Raw genomic sequence first — 19,580 nt, 5'->3', positions numbered from 1 at the left:
GGAGGTGAACAGGTAAACAGATCGCCAAGAGTGAATGTGTCGAATGTGTCACAACAATATTGGTTGAAAGAAGATGGTGGGAGTGAATCTGATGAGTACTTCTGACGGTGCCTGAGAGAGGAGTAAGAGTGTGTGCTTGGAGCCACTCTTGAGGTAAATCAATCTGGTCCATTTGTAAATGGTAAAGTGAATGATGTAGAAATTACTTTTGTACTGGATAAAGGTGCTATCCGTTCTACTGTTAGATCAGTGGAAATAGAAAACCTTCCTCTCTCTGGAGATAAAATCCAAGTAGTATGAGTAGCTAATCAGCAGATAAAAACAGATCTAACTGAACCAGTTGAAGTTGAAATAGGTAAGTTTAAAGACATGCATAGATTTGTAGTTTGTAATAGCAGTCCTGTAAATCTATTAGGTAGGGATATCCTTTGCAAAATGAATTGTGCAATATATTGCTCACTGGATGGTATTGAGATTCAAACTACAGAAGAAGATGGGCTTTACAAATTAACAATGTCAATGGTTGAGGCAGAAGAAAGTAAATTATTTCCTGTGTTTGATAAGAATAATCTACCTGAAGAATTAAAAGACACAATGAATGTAAACATTTGGGATTTCACTGGACACGAAATGGGTTTGATGAAAAATGTAGATCCAGTAAAAATATTAGTAAAACAAGGAGCAGATTATCCAAACATTCCTCAGTATAAAATGAAAGCAGAAGTGATTGAAGGTGTAACTCCTGTAATAGACAAATTCATAAAACAAGGTGTTCCAAAAGAGATTGAGAGTTGTCCATGTAACTCACCGATTATGGGAATTAAAAAGCCAAACGGAACTTTCAGGATTGTTCAAGACCTGAGAAAGGTTAATAAAATAGTTGTACCATGTTGCCCAGTTGTACCAAACACAGCGGTAATTTTATATAAAATTCCGCATGATGCAGAATGGTATACGGGTATTGATTTATGTAATGCATTCTTTACTGTTCCATTGCATCCAGAAAGCCAACAATAATTTGCGTTCAGGTTCAAAAAGCTAGCATACTAGCATGTTGTCGAATCCCTCAAGGGTACACCGAAAGTCCATCTATTTTTAATCAGTTGCTAAAGAAATCATTGGAAAATCTAGATTTACCTGGAAAATCTACATTGGTGCAGTATATTGATGACCTCCTTGTGGCTGCAAAAGCAAGAGATAATTGTGTAACGGATACCATTACTCTTTTAAATCATCTGGCAGATGAGGGACATAAAGTATCTCCTGCAAAATTACAGTTTTGCAAACAAGAAGTAAAATATCTTGGTCACAGAATTGCAAAGGGAGTCAGACAAGTGACAACAGAAAGAATAAAAATGATTCAAGCAATGCAACCTCCAAAAACACAGAGACAGGTTAGAATGTTTCTAGGAATGGTAGGTTATTGTCGCCAATGGATTAGTGGATTTTCAGTAATTGCAAAGCCACTGCAGAGACTGACAAAAGCAGACATAAAAGACCCGATTAGCCTAACAGATACTGAATTAGAAGCTTTTGAACAGTTAAAGAAAAGTTTGTGTGGAGCTCCAGCATTAGGAATGCCTGATTATGAAAAAGAATTTGAGCTGTATTGCAGTGAAAGAGAAGGATGTGCATTATCAGTTCTGATTCAAAGACATGGAAGACTGAGAAAGCCAATAGCATATTTCTCAGCTGTTCTTGACCCTGTTGCAAAAGCATTACCAGGTTGCTTAAAAGCAGCAGCTGCAACCAGTGTAAGTTTGGAACAAAGTGAAGGAATAATAATGGGATTTCCTGTAAAAGTATATGTACCACACTCAGTTGATATTCTCCTCACAAGAAGCAGAACACAATATTTGACAAATAGTAGGCTAACAAAATTTGAAAAGGTTATCCTTGGCTCGGATAATGTTTCAATTGCGAGATGTGTGAATTTAAATCCTTCCACATTATTACCTGACACTACTGAAACAGAAATCAGGGATGAGGTTGATCATGAATGCCTGGATGTATTAGAATATTGCACTAAACCAAGACAGGACATAAAAGATGTCCCGTTAGCTGAATCAGATTATGTTTTATTTGTTGATGGTTCATTCTTAAGAACAGATGTAGGTGTTCTGAGTGCAGCATATTTGGTATGTACAGTTGCAGATGTAATTGAAGCTTCCTGTCTCAAAGGAATTCGTTCAGCTCAAGTAGCAGAAATAATTGCTTTGATTCGTGCATGCGAATTGGGAAAAGAGTTAAAAATTACCATAGTGACTGATAGTCAGTATGGTTATGGTGTAGTCCATGACTATGGCCAGCTCTGGTCTCAAAGAGATCATTTAACATCTGCGGGATCACCAATCAGAAATGCACAGTTGTTTAAAAGACTAATTGATGGAATTCAGCTGCCAGAAAAAATTGCAGTTGTAAAGTCCACAGCACATAAAAAAGGTGAAGATTGCAGAACAAAAGGAAATTCATATGCTGACACAATAGCAAAATTCTGTGCAAAAGAAAATGTGTCAATTAATCGGGAAAAAGAAAATGAACATGTTTTGTACTCACTTATGCTAACATCTGTAGTTGAGACTTGGCAGGGAGTAAAACAGTTGCAAGATGAGGCAGATGATGAGGAGAAAAACACATGGTTGAAAGCAGGATGCAGACAGAGAGAAGAAGATGAGGTTTGGGTTTACATAGATGACAGACCAGTAATGCCAGACAGTATGATTTCTGACATGGCACACATGTACCATGGTCCGGACATATTGGCAGAGATTTAATGATTAGATTATTTAGACAAACGTGGCACAATCCAAAATTCAGAATAATTGCAGAGTCCCTTTGTCAGAGGTGTCTTATCTGTCAGCAGATCAACCCAAACAGAAAAACTGTTGTGAGCATGGGAACGATAGGACAGGAGGATGGTCCATTTACCATAATTCAGCTTGACTTCATTGACATGCCACCTCACAACAAACTCAGATATGTCTTGGTGATAATCTGTTTGTTTTCAAGATGGGTAGAAGCATTCCCAACACGCCGCAATGATTCAATTACTGTGGCAAAATTGCTTTTGAGAGAAATCATACCAAGGTATGGATTCCCAGTAACGGTCGAGACAGATCGTGGAACACATTTTGAAAACAGCCTGCTAAAATTGATTTGTGAAGCTCTGGATATGAAACAAAAATTGCATTGTGCTTACAGACCAGAAGCATCAGGTGTTGTTGAGCAAGTGAATGGTACAATAAAAAACAGAATAGCAAAAATGTGTTTAGCAACAGGAATGAAGTGGACAGATGCTCTTCCACTTGTTTTGATGTCTTTGAGAAGCATTCCAGATATAAAAACAGGTTTGAGCCCTCATGAGATTCTAATGGGTAGGGTCCAGAGGCAAGCATTTGTTCCAGTTGATAAACTGTTGAGCATTAATGATAGCATCATTATGGATTACTGCAAAAATCTATCTGATGTGGTGACTTCTGTGTTCCATCAGGTGGGAACTGAAGTAGTTACAAAAGAGAAAGAACAAGCTCATGATCTGTTACCAGGAGACTGGGTGAGGACAAAAGTACATCGAATAAGAAACTGCCTAGTACCAAGGTGGCAGAAGGCAAGACAGGTGATATTAGTTACAACAAATACAGTAAAGTGTAGGGGATTGAAGAGATGGATTCATGCTAGCCACACCATACGAGTGCCAGCACCTGAGAATCCTGACGAAGGTGAAACAACTGCTGATTCAGATTCAGAAGAAGAACCTGAAAGCAATCCAGATCCTGAAGATCGACAAGAAAGTCGACATCTGGAAAATACAATTGCGAATGAGGCATTGAATGAAGAAAATGAAGAAACTGTAGTACAAGATTCTGAAGAAAATGAAAATGATGAAGATCTGCTAGATCAAGAAGCAGAAAAGGTAACTGAACAAGTAGTGATTCAAGATCAAGATCAGGAGAGTATTGAAAAGCAGATTGGAAGCTCTGGAAGAAGGAACGAAAATTCTGAAACTGGTGAATTTGAAGTAATTGAAGAAAAAGAAGAAGAAATTCCAAGTACCAGCTATAAGGATGATGTTCCTAACAGAGTGAAACTGCCGAGTGAAGAAGTTCCTGAATCTAAAGAAGAATCTGATACAGTAAAATTGATTATTAATGAATCAGCTGATAACACAGAAAGTGAAACAGATGAAAGTGGAGATGAATCGAAAGTGAAAAGATCAAGGAAAAGAGCTTGGAGAGTGGGGTATGATTTAGCGGAACCGAAAAGGAAATTATCAAGAAAAGGAGATAATTGGCCAAATGAAAACGAAGGCCTAAAATTTAAATTAGTGAATAAATCCAAAGAGCAGGTTAATGAGATCACAAGTCAAAAGGAAGACAAATCAAATAAGGAAGAGCAAGTAGAAAAGAAAATAGAAGTGATAAACAGCAGAGCAAAAAGAGTATTAAAGCCAAATCAGAAGTACAAATCACCTGAGTGGACCTATATAATAATTCCACCAGTAGTAGAAGTAAATAGTAGTCAAAGAAATTTTGATGATGCAAGTTATAATGATTGATTTTGTTCATTAGGTGACACAGGGTTGAAGAAATTGTGTTAGGTGACACAAGGTCGAAGAAATTGTGTTAGCTGGAAAACACATTGATGTATGACATAAGGTCGAAGAAAAGCTGTTAGAAAATAAAGTTATCTGTTAAAAAAAAAGGGGAGTATATTTAGTAATTTTTCATTTTTCATTTTTTATTTTTAAAAGATGCCTTCTTATAATAATAATTCGAGATGCTCAATTTTCAAAAGATGTTGCAAATTGTCTTCAATATGTGTAATCTTGATAATTTTAGTTTGGTTAATTTTAGCTGTCATTTTTCATTTTGGAATAGATAAAGAGATGTATAAAACTAACATGACTAGTAAAGTTGTGGTTAATCATGATAACATTGATAAGACTGATAACATTATTGTACATAAACCAGAGATTCATCAAGATAGATCTGTTGGAGATTTTTCTAGTAATAGCTTTTCTAGACTTTTATCTGAATATGTTAAGGTGATGGCTGCAAAAGACTGCTACATTTGTGTGAAGTTACCTACTTCTGTGTCTGAAGGTGTTACGTATAATATGCTTCCTCTTACTTATGGCATAACATGTAGTGTAATAGCTAGTTTGTTTTATCAAACTGGACGTTTGGAGTATAATTGTTCAAATGTTGATGAGATTTTTGCAAATTTAAAAGTTGTAGATAGCTTGAATAAAGTGAAATATGCTAAAAAGATGAGGGAATTTTTCCTAGTAACTAGTGAACTCACTTATCAGTATGCTTTTAGAAATAATTTAACATGTAAATTGAGAACAGAAGAAAAGACGTTCTTAAATATGGTGGAAGAGAGAAGGGCAATTTACAAGCGAAATGAGATGATGAAACATACTAAGTCTAAATTTTAGCAGATAGAAGATGAAAAGCTCAATGGTAGAAATGAAAATGTTGAAATTCACATAGATAAACCTGTTAGTGGAAAATTCTGTATAAGAAGAGATAATACTCTGTTTGATAATTATTTTGTTGGGGCAAGTCAATGTGAAGACACTTATCGTATTATAGGGGGTTGGGGATTTAAAGGAGGCAAAGATCCAATTTTTCCTGGAATTTATTTTGTTTGTGGGAATAAAGCTTATTACAATCTCCCAGTACACTGGTATGGGACATGTTATGTAGGTTTAGTTTTTGCCAAACTTTTTCATGTAGATAGAAATGCAAAAGGTTCATTTGAAATTAGCAATCATCTGAAAAGATTTAGAAGGGAAAGCATTTCAGAAATAATGGGAGACATATTTGGTGCATTAAGCATGGGCGGAAAATCCGTTCCGCTCGCGGATTTTGCGGATTTTCGGTAAATTCGCGATCCGCGAATTTACCAAAAATCAGCAAATCCGCGAGCGGCGGATCCGGGGGGAAAAAGTTCAAGCCTTCAAGCTTGAAGTTGTTGTAACTATTTTAGGATGGCGCCGGCAAACTGCCAGCGCCATCCTAAAATAGTTACTAAGTTAGCTTCAACAGGAAGCACAAATAGATAAAATAAAGCTGGTGCTCGAGCACCTGCTTTATTTTATCTATTAGTGCTTCCTGTGAAAGAGTTGCCTGTTGATGGTTGGGAGGGACTAGTTGCATTTCTGAACACAATTGGCTGTTAAAATGCAAATCCCTCAACTTGCCAATTAATGGCCCTGAATGTATTAATAGATACCAATGTAGGTCCCTGTCCTGGGAGCATGCTGTTGGTGTTTAGTTCTTCCTTTACTCCTGTTCAGATTGCTGATACATTGTCAGAATAGTGGACTGAGGTACAGGTAAAGTATGAATTGCCCAGAATCAAACAGTTTGCAAAAGTAGTAGGCCTGAGACTGCAGCTCACTTCAGAGCAGATGCGAAGGCTATACTTTTACCACCATATTACATTTGGTGACTATCCCACAAGACGTCGCACTTCTTCGCCCCCCAAAGTATTATCAAATCCATTCTTTTTAGGATGAGATTGCTAGCAGCTTTTAAATTGAGTCTAAATACTCTCAATCTTGCCAAATTAGGAGAAGAAGAATAGGTTAAAAAGTGTTTTACCAAATGGCATGCAAATTGGTCAATTGTGTGACCAGGATTAACAACCATGCCTTCAGAATCGACATTTCAAAGTAGTTCTATAACAACAACCGGGGCAGCAGTTATTCTGATGCCAAAACCAAGAGGCTCTGCTTCCTGTGAAAATGTTCCGGTGTTGTGGGCCGTGTCCGGCTTTAGAATACAACCTTGGTTTCCAGTATGTCTAGGTTCCCTTTTTTCTAAACACCTGTACAATAATAGGAGAATGTTTGTCCATTGCTAGGCGCAGTAGTTTGAAATGACAAGATAGTTAGGTGTACCATGAGGCGTGTGACCTTGGGAGATCGTTCAGGTTAACCTATACAGTGGTATCTTTAATAATGCTATAATAGAGAACAATACTCAAAAGATAGAAGCCAATGGCAAACCTTAGAAATAAGACCGGCATGTACAACCTTGTACTTCAACATTGAAGTCAGGCAAGAGCTGCCTGCAGTTATAATCAGACATAGGAAAGAACAGGCTATTTACACTGGCATTACTTCGAATGGGCTACAATAGAATCAAAGAAGTTCTATTGAGAACACAATTAGAGTTAGGATGGCACGGATGAGGAGATCATTAGCCACTGGTACTACAGATTTCTACCTTCAGTGCCCTCTTTTGTAGCCAATTTAAAGCTGTCAGAATGCTATTAGAAGTGAAGTGATGGGCAATTACTGTCCCCTTTCTCTGGCACTTTACTGTGAAGGAGAGGATTACGCTGAGTGCAGCCAGTCAAAAGAGGCTTGTGACCAACAACTTTGCATTGATAGAAAGTGTAATGTGGCCTAGGGAAGAGATGTCGAGAATGACAAGTTATCATGTGGAAAGATGTGACTTTTAACTGTATTACAGCTTATAATTTTAAATGTTCCTGTACACTAACTTAGTGGTGTACATCTGACGGATCACTGACATAATATCGAGGGACATAATATCGACTAGCAAAAATATAGTTGACAAAATATCGACAGACAGAATATCGAGTTTGTATCTACAAACAGGTAAGTACAAAAATATCGAGTAAAAAATATCGTTTACAAAAATATAGTTTATAAAAATATCGGCTTTATTAAAAACAGTGTTAAATTAAATTAATATTAAACATTATTTACTAAAATATACTTAAAAATACTTAAATTAACTTCTAATAATTAAATAATTAATGAAAGTTATAAAAAAAAATGTTTACAATCATATTTGTTAAAACATATATATATATAGTAACATAATATAATGAAATAATATCCAATATTATTACCGTACGATAGCGGAAGTGTAAAAATTACTATTCCCACTCCAGAGAGTGCAACAGTAGGGAAAGCGTTGGATAGCGTTGGGATCAAAATTACTATTCCCACTCCAGTGAGTACAACAGTAGGGAAAGCGTTGGATAGCGTAGGGGTAAAAAATACTATTCCCACTCCAGTGGGTGCAACAGTAGGGAAAGCGGTGGATATCGTAGGGGTAAAAATTACTATTCCAACTCCAAAGAGTGCAACAGTAGGGAAAGCATTGGATAGCGTAGGGGTAAAAATTACTATTCCCACTCCAGTGAGTGCAACAGTAGGGAAAGTGTTGGATAGCGTAGAGGTAAAAATACTATTCCTACTCCAAAGAGTGCAACAGTAGGGAAAGCGTTGGATAGCGTAGGGGTAAAAATTACTATTCCCACTCCAGTGAGTGCAACAGTAGGGAAAGCGTTGTATAGCGTAGGGGTAAAAGTTACTATTCCCACTCCAGTGAGTGCAACAGTAGGGAAAGCGTTGGATAGCGAAGGGGTAAAAATTACTATTCCCACTCCAAAGAGTGCAACAGTAGGGAAAGCGTTGGATAGTGTAGGGGTAAAAATTTGTATTCACACTCCAGTGAGTGCAACAGTAGGGAAATCGTTGATAGCGTAGGGGTAAAAATTACTATTCCCACTCCAGTGGGTGCAACAGTAGGGAAAGCGTTGGATAGCGTAGGGGTAAAAATTACTATACCAACTCCAAAGAGTGCAACAGTAGGGAAAGCGTAGGATAGCGTAGTGGTAAAAAATTACTATTCCCACTCCAAAGAGTGCAACAGTAGAGAAAGGGTTGGATAGCGTAGGGGTTAAAATTACTATTCCCACTCCAAAGAGTGCAACAGTAGGGAAAGCGTTGGATAGCGTAGAGGTAAAAATTACTATTCCCACTCCAGTGGGTGCAACAGTAGGGAAAGCGTTGGGTAGCGTAGGGGTAAAAATTACTATTCCCACTCCAGTGGGTGCAACAGTAGGGAAAGCGTTGGATAGCGTAGGGGTAAAAATTACTAATCCCACTCCAGTGGGTGCAACAGTAGGGAAAGCGTTGGATAGCGTAGGGGTAAAAATAACTATTCCCACTCCAGTGAGTGCAAGAGTAGGGAAAGCGTTGGATAGCGTAGGGGTTAAAATTACTATTCCCACTCCAAAGAGTGCAACAGTAGGGAAAGCGTTGGATAGCGTAGAGGTAAAAATTACTAATCCCACTCCAGTGGGTGCAACAGTAGGGAAAGCGTTGGATAGCGTAGAGGTAAAAATTACTATTCCCACTCCAGTGAGTGCAACAGTAGGGAAAGCGTTGGATAGCGTAGGGGTAAAAATTACTATTCCCACTCCAGTGAGTGCAACAGTAGGGAAAGCGTTGGATAGCGTAGGGGTAAAAATTACTATTCCCACTCCAAAGAGTGCAACAGTAGGGAAAGCGTTGGATAGCGTAGGGGTTAAAATTACTATTCCCACTCCAAAGAGTGCAACAGTAGGGAAAGCATTGGATAGCGTAGGGGTTACAATTATTATTCCCACTCCAAAGAGTGCAACAGTAGGGAAAGCGTTGGATAGCGTAGGGGTAAAAATTACTATTCCCACTCCAGAGAGTGCAACAGTAGGGAAAGTAAATACTTCATATATTATTTAAAAAAATATGAATTAATATCTATAAAAAATTAATTAAAAGTAATTACCAATTTAATATAATATAATAATTAATCAATTAAACTTACAAATTAAAATTAATTATTGCAATTAGTTACCTATTAATACAAATTAATTACAAATTAACCATTAATTCATTAACAATTAAAAATTAATTAACAATCAATTCAAATTAAATACAATTAAATAAATTGAATTATTTAATTAATTATAAATAAATTACTTCCCACCCTATTCCCCTATAAACCCACAACCCGCTACAGAAAATAAATTTGTAAAATTAACATAATTAGCAATTAATCAATTAAATAAAATTAATTGCCAATTAAAATTTAATTGATTACCCATAAAAAAATGTAACAATTAATTCTAAAAAAATACCAATAAATAATTTTACATATTTAATTATAAATAAATTACTTCCCACCCAATTCCCCTATAAACCCACAACCCGCTACAGAAAATAAAGTAGTAAAATTAACATAATTAGCAATTAATCAATTAATTAAAATTAATTGCCAATTACAATTTAATTAATTACCAAAGATAAATTAATTAAAAATTAATTAAAAATGAATGCCAATAAATACATTTACATATTTAATTAATTCCCACCCTATTCCCCTATAAACCCACAACCCGCTACAGAATTAAATTACACAAAAATTAAAAAAACAAAATTCATTAATTAAAATAAATTATAACATAAATACACACTTTTCACACATATAATAACATAAAAAACCCTATAAAAAATTCGATACTATTAAAAATTTGATAATTTTAATAACCTATATTATATACTTAGATATTTTAACTTTCTATATTTTTAACATTCGATATTACATTACTTACCTTAAAAACGATATTTTTGATGTCTATATTCTGTCCATTCGATATTTTGTCCATTCTATATTTTAAACTCGATATTATGTCCATTCGATATTTTCTACTCGATGTTTTGACTGTTTACCAGGATCCTGCATGAGAGACATCGGAAGAAATTAACATCTTTTGAAACAAAATTGCAAAACATCTAACAAACCTCATGTTCAGCAATTCTTTATACTTCATGATTTGTGATATTACATAATTAATGTTCAAGACTACTTTAACTAGGAAAATACACACATAATTGGCCAGTATAGGCAACATTTCCTTAGCTGGCATTCTGAGATTTATGTTGGCAAATTTTAGAAAGGCAACAGAATATTCGGTAAATTTGTTAAAAAATCAAAATAGCACTACATTTTCATCATATCTTCATGGTGCAGTAATATACTGATGCAGCGTTTGCATCAATGCATAGCCTTGAATACACACAAAAATACCAAATTGTTTTAGAGGGGAATAAAGAGACCGAAATGGTACACGTATCTGAACAACTTAAAGCCAATTTTTTTAATACAGCTTTGACACATACTTGCACGAAGGCCCGACACTGAAAGAGATAATCTACATGGAGAAAGTATAAAATAAATATATTGCATTATAAAACTAACCATTGACTTGCTTTAGCTGTTTATTGTCAGGTTAAACCCATAAGAATGAATTGCATAATGCATGTTTAAGAACCCATGCTGATAGGTCACAATTCCTCCTCAGTCCAGCCTGTTCTTGACTTAAATATGCAAAGGAAGTTGTCAACTGATGTGTATAATCTGTATTGGGTAACGTATTCATCACCCTGCATATATATTATAACCTTTCAATACAAAAAGCTTGTCTCTCTCTTTTTTCGCAGGTGACATTGGAGGTCAGATGGGCTTGTTTATTGGAGCAAGTATTCTCACAATCCTAGAATTATTTGATTACATTTATGAGGTAAGATTGACTTACTAGTATGCATTAGATGCTTGTGGTTAATTCTTGATAATCAGTTGCTTACCCATAGGATTTTCATTCTAATTGCACAAACAGCTATGGCAGTGACAATTAGCGATCGGATTGTTTCTTTGCCAAATTATCCTCAAGGAACATCTTTGTTTTATTTATTAGCATGCTGGATGACTACAGTTGCATTTTCTCAAATAAATATGCATAAATTAAATGGGAATCCAAAATGTATACAGGAATAGAAACATGGGCACAAGAGAAGTAACCACTTGAGTAGTCAAGCGCAATGAGCAAATCTCAGGAACACCTTCTACAGGGGGCAAATTTCATGCAACATTTACAAATTCTCTTGCAATTTTATTTGACTAAGAATTAGGGGGCACATTTGCCATCCCCGCAATGTTTATGTTGTCTGAGTTCAAACCTAAGATTCAAAGGGATTTGGAAACATCTGCTGCTGCTACTGAGTGTTCTAAATACATTAATGAATATTCGACAGTGATTATCATTGAGATAGGTGGCCTTCACTCTCATCATATGAGGCAGTGCTTTAGGTTTGGAATGAAGGACCTAGTGAAGGGCAAGCATTTCATGATAATGACCCTTAAAATATTTTTTACTTCATTAATAAATTGAGTATCTTTGCATTTAACATAATCAGGTCATAAACTCTAACACGGTTTTATTTTGCCAACCTTTTGCTCTTTATAACAGCAATTTATTGTTCACGTAGCAATTTGTTAGTATGCTTTTTTATATATCTAAAGATGGTACAAAACATATATTATCAATGAGCAATTTAAATGATCTCGGAACGATGAAAGGCTGAGTTTGCACTTTTCATTAATAATTTGTATATTACTGTTTATATCAAACCTACAGGATAATAATGAATCCTTTGAACAGTATCGTTTTTTACTTGAATCCTGCGTGGTAGAAAAGTACACCACTGTTGTAAGGGTTCTTCTTAAATAAATAACAAGTATATCCAAGTTGAAGTGAAGAAGTCTTTATTGGAGCATCCACCTTCTTGAAGATCAGCAGAGCAACTGATCATAACTGATTACACAAGATGTATCATAACAAACACTTTTTAAAGGTATACAGAGCACTCAGAGAACATAGCACATAAAACATTCTAAAAGGAATGAACCATGAGAATTCCTGGTGGAATTCTCAGATGAAGAAACCTTCTAATATAAATACATACTACAACCACAATTCCATAATCGAATCAAGCTGGAAGTAAAAACCTTTGACTACATAGGATAGCTCGATAGCCATAAACAAATCATAGTTAAGGTAAATGCTAGGGTTGCTCACAGAAGCTACCATAGTTTAGTATCCAAAATAGGTGAAACTGCTAGCAGCATAAAGATGTCTGCTTTATAGGGTTTTCGTTTTAATTGGCTAAAAGGGAGCAGTTGTGGCCCTGTGGCTAGAGCTGCCACTTTTGGACGATGTATCCACATGGTTGAATCCTGTCCTTGGCTCAACATCCTTATATTCTGGGAAAATCCCGTAATCTCCCATTAAAATATGTGTAGCATAGTCTGGTTCTACTGTAAAGTGATCAAATGCCTTTGGGGCCGACTAGCAATATAAAAATCTGCAAAATCATCAAGAGTATTTCTGATTCGTTAGACTGTTGTACACCACCTTTGACCTTGAAAATTAAGGATATGCGTGTGTCATCCAGATCAGGCTGGTAACCAGAAGTATATTTGGGGTGGGGCAAGGCCCTTAGCTGTGATCAAATATAAAAACTGTGTTCTATATGTGCATTCGTTCCCAAATACTGGTTATACTACTAAATAACGAGCCCCAGAATATCATGATAAAAGAATACTGAGATTAGAATATTGAAAGGTAAGTGCATATTCTGAAGTTTGGATTTTTTATTCCTAACTTCACATCTACATACCAGAAAGATACAGATATATTGAGTAGGTACATATAAGGAATAGAACAACTATACTATCCTGTCAATACTTTCGATTCTATATTCTGTCATCGATATTCTGGTTTAGATATTCAGGGTGAACACACTGTAATATTATGTGAAGGAATATCTGGATTTTTTTAAGGAAAATATTAAAGTGCACTTAATCAGCTTTCAAGGTCCAACATTAAATCCTATCAACTTCGTCTCATCCTCCTGCTTCTTTATTCCCTGCATGCTTCATAAGATATTCAACTAGCTTCCCAAAGCTCAAGACGCTCCATCACCCAGGCCCTCATCTCAAGCCGACTTGACTATGGCAACCCACTCTACGCAGGGATCGCAGCTCACCTCCTCCATGGCTACAGACCATGCACAATGTTGCAGCCTGACTTGTCCTGGATCTTCCTAGATAAACCCACATCACTCCCTACCTCAGGAAACTCCACTGGCTCCCTACACAGAAATGATGGCAGTTTAAGCTCCTGACCCATGCATACAAGGGCCTACACTACTGTGGATATGCCTACTTACAACTGCCTGAACTTCCATCACCCACCAGATACCTCCGCTCCACGTCCCGTTCTCCAATTCTCACCCAAACATCCGACGAATCAAATGCAGAAGTCACTCCTTATTGTACCTAGCAGAAAATACAACGAATGAACTAACCTTTAATCTCCGGACCTCCCCATCTCTTCTAGAGTTCTAAAACTCCATGAAAACCCAACTATTCGGCTAATCACCTGGACCCTGCATGTGCCCATATACCCTCCTGGTGACAAGAAGTACTCTACAAATCTACTGATTGATTGCTGTGCTCTGACCTCACCCAGGGAACATATGACTGCAGTATTGCAATCACTCCACTGGCTATATAGAGCAAGAAATGAAATGTTCAAGGGACTTTCCATAGTTCACAGAGCCTCCAAGGAAAAGGAAAACTATACTTTCCTGCTAAATTCAAGCAATACAAACGAACTAGGACACTGCTCCCAGGCTTGCACCACTTATCCTATCATCCTACCATAAGAAATCTGTTGGAGGCACTGCTTTATCAGTACAAGCTGCCAAGCTCTGAAACACCCTACCAGCAAGCATTCAAAGCATCGAGGAGCCTATACACTTCATAAGACTGTTGAAAACATGGCTATTTCTAAGACAACTACCCAACCACACAACCCTGCAGCAGAACCTGAAAAGACACTTGCACCCTCAAACTCAATCTTCAGCTTCCAATCCATAGATTGGAAACAACCCAACCAGCAAACTTCTTTTGGTAGGCAGGTAAGTTAATGGAGAGCTTACCTGTGCTTTGACGGGGTATTATATAGCTATGTAGGCTCATACATAACATTTCTGTCCCACATTGATAACCATACCATGACACTCAGGTGTCAAGCAGCCAACTGTAACTTAACCCTCTTACATTCACATAAGACATATCTGCTATGAGGTTACCCATCACCAGTACTGTGCAGCAAATAAACCACGATCACTAAAGAATTAGGCATGGAATAACTGAGGAGATCACTCAATGCAGCTCAATTGAAGGACTTTAATCTAATCTATGACTGCAGGTCCCAAATATCTATACACTACGGTCACTTGTTTGGATTTTAGATGAGATGATAGTAACAATACACATCCCAGCATCTCTCTCCATTTCTCTCTCCCTCTAACAGTGGCAGCCGTGGTCCAGAACTATACACTAGGGGACAGATTTACTAAGATTTTGCATCAGGTTTGCTTCACTTTTGTGTTATAGCCTGATACACAATAATTTTTACATACAAAGTAATGCAAGTGCATTTGGATGCATTCCACGGGTGTAGCATGAGTATTCTCAAACATCAACCTATGGAATTTGGTGCATAATTAGATTTACTAAATGCTAGTAAAATTAGGAATGCATCAACATGGTACACATTCCACAGTGAGGCGTAGCAAGAACATTTGCTTTATTTCTTCTTGTTACTTCCTCATTCTATGTGTAAGGCATTGTGCAGCACACATAGAAAAAAGAATATGCCTCTATGGTCTGTATTTGTCCAGGAAGTTGTCCTTTCCTGCACAAAACCAACCCTGCCTGTAATGCCTGTAATGCAGGCACCCTTGCACCAGGCAATACACAGTGCAGCAACATGTGGATACAGCTGAAATGCATCACATCTCTGTAACAATGGCGCATTTCTGCTATCTGCCTTTCACGTATTGCAATGCAGCAGGCTGTTTTGATGGGTTGCATCAAACGTAAGCATTTCTGCCCCTAATTTCTACTTGTACAATCCAGTGCAGTAACCAGCTAAGCCGATTATAATCATAAGAAATACCATAATGGGACCCATAAAGCTAGCAAAGCTGTTAGCGTGCTGAAAAACAATAATTTGGACGTCTTTCTTACATCTCATCATCCACCACACTACTGCGCTCTGCACCTCATAAAATAATATCCGGACCTCAGTGGTAGGCCCACACGACATGGAAATACTTCCCACATTGGATCACTAAATAAAGACAACACCTTTCTAACCACCCACAACCAATCTGTCATAGCTTGCTGTCCATGTAGGTAAGCACTTGGGTGTCACACATATGGGTAGTACGTACTGTGGAAGGTCCTGAGTAAAGGTTAACTTGTATCCTTTCAGTTACTTACGGCGAACAGTATTTGGGTGTGGAACTGGTTCTAATAAAATGAAATCGTAGCCCAGACAGTGCTAACTTTTGCAAAAATTACAGAATATTGAAGTGATACTATTAAAAATGTACCTCCTTAAAAGGAATAATTTGTGTTTTCTTGCCACATAATTTAGTTAATATTGTTGCATAATTCAGGCCTCCACTGAAATGAAATGAAATGAAATTTGATTTATAAAGCGCATGGCTGACCACGAGCGTCCCAGCGCTAACAAAACAAAGAACAGGAACAAACTGAGGAGGGTACCATTACTTAGAGGATTTTGGGAAAAAGAAATGTTTTAAGGGACTTTCGAAACTTAAGATAACAGGGTTCGGTCCGGATCTGACTGGGGAGAGAATTCCAATTTTTTGCCACATTTACCGTAAAACGGCGTCCCCCTGTGCGTGCCTTCCTCCCTCTGGGAACCTTGGCTAGGTTTCCTAGGTCCGACCGGAGAGCCCGGGAAAGATCTGTAAGGGCAGATCAGGCTCCTAAGAGCCGGGGGTCCTTTGCCCTGAAGCGCCTTATGGGTGATACATAGCGATTTGAAGATAATTGTTTCGCGTATTGGCAGCCAGTGAAGCGCTCTCAAAACTGGTCTGGCCGAAGATCTTCTTGAGGCCCCGGAGAGCATCCTGGCTGCTGCGTTCTGCACCCGTTGAAGGATATTGATGGTAGCTTCAGGCGCCGCTAAGAACAGGGCGTTACTATAATCCAGTCTGGATAATATTAATCCCTGGAACAGTAATTTCCTGGACTGGGGAGGCGGAAGAGAAAGAACTTTCCGCACTGCTCGAAGCAGGCCAAAGCAAATGCCTGCGACTTTCTGTGCTTGCGTCCTTAAGGTTAGGTCGGGCTCAAACCACACCCCCAAGCTTTTGATTTTTTCTTTCGGTGCGGGCAGCTCACCCATGCAGGTAAGCCACAAGGTTTTAGGGAGGGATGTAAAATAATGGCCCAGGAGCATGATCTCCGTTTTTGCTCCATTAAGTTTGAGCCGCGAACTGGTCATCCAGGAGAATATTCCAGGAAGGCAGGCAGAAAGATTGTCCAGACATCCCTCTTGTTGTGTTAGCGAGACGACTAATTGGGTGTCGTCTGCATAGGTGACTGTTTTGATCCCAAAGGGAGCCACCACCTCCTCCAGTGGGGCCATATATATATTAAACAAAGTAGGGCTTAAAGAAGAGCCCTGAGGGACTCCACACTGGAGGGGGGTAGATTTAGACAGTGCACCGCTTTCCCAGATCCTAAACGATCGATTATTCAAAAAGGATTCAAGCCATTTCAGGGCCATTCCTGTTATGCTGCCTAATTCTAGTGGCCTCGTCAGTAAGATAGAGAGAATGTCACATAGTTCACTTTACAAAATCCGCTCTCTTTGCAGTCAAAAGAAGAAAAGTAAACATCTCTACAATAATAGAGTAAGCATCAATTTGTCAGAAGACAGCCGGAAATGTATTTCATCTTTATTGGAATACGCAGCAAATGTGACAATATAAAACCAACATTTAACTGCATTTCTATTCTCATTCACTTTCTGAACTACTGCACCTCTAGACTGTGCCAGGTGCCTCGGTTTTTTTGGAGGGGGGGGGGTGATTTTTTATTGGCTGGCCGAGTCTTCAAATTCCTCACAGCCCATAGCTACGGCCCTGAAACAGAATAAATAAAAAGGTTGCCTACAGTGTAAAGTTGTAAGCTGGCAGGAAGTTCAGTGTTAGTTCAATGTATATTGCAGGAGACGTGTTGTGATCACAATGACAGCTTGCTATTTGCATGTTGTATTGCATGCTATGTATGTAAAGTCTTGTATCTGCTGTCCTTAGGTGAAAGTAAGTGTGTGCTGTTTCTTAATGATTAGTGTTTTGGCATTTCACTTGACTGTGACCTGTTTGTGGTACAGGACCTGTGTTGTGCTTCTGGGAGCTCATCAGCATACAATGTTTTTTTGAAGGATGTGTGTCTCACTACTTTATGGTTCACTGTTCTCTTCTCTTGGAGAGAGAGAAGCATTGTGAGAGGAAGGCTCTGTGTCTGTGCTCTAGCAAGGAACTAGATGCTGTTAGAATATTGTCTTAGGCTAATAATAAATTCCAACAGCATCTGGCTCCTTGCTGGGGTTTAGAACGGTGTGACTATGCCTCAGAGAGGAGTTTGGATGTTTTCCAAGGCTAAGCAATTTCTGGTTCCTACGTAGGGCACAGACATACATCTCCTTCGTCTCTGAATGCTTCTCATGGACAGCGAAACAAAGATCTGTGAAATGAACTAGGAAGTGGAGATTGAAATGTGATGTGATGTGATGTGATATGGCATTTTTATAGCGCACTACCACTCCAGGGAGCATCTTGGCGCCGAGACTCCTGATTACCAGCAGATAACCACAGCTGGACTGCCCATGTTGTAAAGGAGGGATCATAATAAGGCTTTACAGCCTGTGTCTCACAGTGTGTAAATCCATGTTTTCAGTATTTTTCTGAACCTATGCACCGTGGTGGCTTCCCGAAGGCAGTGGGGTAATTTGTTCCATGCCTTAGCGCCAATAACTGCTATTGAAATAGCGGGGGCTAATAACAGTCTTATCCCCTCCATTCCAATTCCTACCTAATCGCCCATTTCTTCTATTGGTGGTGTGTGAAGGACGGTGCCAAGATGGGCAGATAAGAGCTTGGCTTATCCGGACCTTACTCACCTCCAACACAAAAAGTGGATTGGGCTGCCGGGCGGGGCTGTTCATCGACTGGGACAGTACCCAGCTGCCCCTTACCTCTCCTGTATCGCCTTCCACAAGCTTGATCTTTAGATGTACCTGGGAGAAGCTAGAAGCTAGATAACCCTTTACAAGTACATTCAATATGTGTGTGACATCGCTAGTGATCTGAACTGCATATTATTGAGGCAGCCCTGAAATTAGCACCAAGAGTTTGCTAGTGATGGGAAGGCCACTGGGTAATTATAGTTAGGGCCAAAGTTACATAGGCCCTACTTATCTTCATGAAACCTTCTAAGAAAAAGTTTCATACACTGCAGCTCCTTGCAGGAAATTTTGCGGGGGACGAGAAAAAGGTCGGGGTCTAAAAACACATTTTTCCCATACAATTTTCCATTGGAAAATTACACACAGCTACAGCCAAAGCAGCAGAATGGGAATGCAATTACACAAATTTGGAGTGAGTTGATGTGAATCCATTCAGTAGTTTTTGACAAAGGAATGTTTAAAGTGTATGTGTATGTAGAGATTCAGAGCACCCACAGAACCACGAGATTGAAAGAATAGATATGATTGGCTGTCACCATATCAACAAAGATGTGGCAGTAGCCATTTTAATACTCGAGGACTTATTTGGGGTACTCGGGTAGGGATACCCTCACCTCCTAGGTCTGGATGGGGGTTCCCAGAGGATAGGCAAATCTACGGTGGCGTTAAAATAAGCCCCATGGTGTATGCATGGGCCCCGGGGGGTGGTTCACTAAAACCTTTGCTTTGTGGGAGATGGACATGTGTCCCTTTCCCTGGGCCTCTATAGACCCAGGGGTCATTATCCC

General features: G+C 38.4%; 1 protein-coding gene across 1 annotated transcript in view; it reads left to right on the top strand.

Annotated features, from left to right (window-relative positions):
* The window catches only part of ASIC2 (acid sensing ion channel subunit 2), a 1,943,108-nt gene that overhangs the window by 1,869,751 nt on the left and 53,777 nt on the right, over window positions 1-19,580 (top strand). The window contains exon 8 of the mRNA XM_078645029.1: window positions 11,315-11,394. Coding sequence (XP_078501155.1) covers window positions 11,315-11,394 — 80 coding nt within the window. The remainder of the gene's footprint in view (window positions 1-11,314; window positions 11,395-19,580) is intronic.

Source organism: Lissotriton helveticus, chromosome 5_1 (assembly GCF_964261635.1).
Source record: "Lissotriton helveticus chromosome 5_1, aLisHel1.1, whole genome shotgun sequence".
NCBI lineage: Eukaryota > Metazoa > Chordata > Amphibia > Caudata > Salamandridae > Lissotriton > Lissotriton helveticus.
The sequence above is the reverse complement of the archived record's forward strand: the minus strand, read 5'-3'. Positions and strand labels throughout refer to the sequence as shown.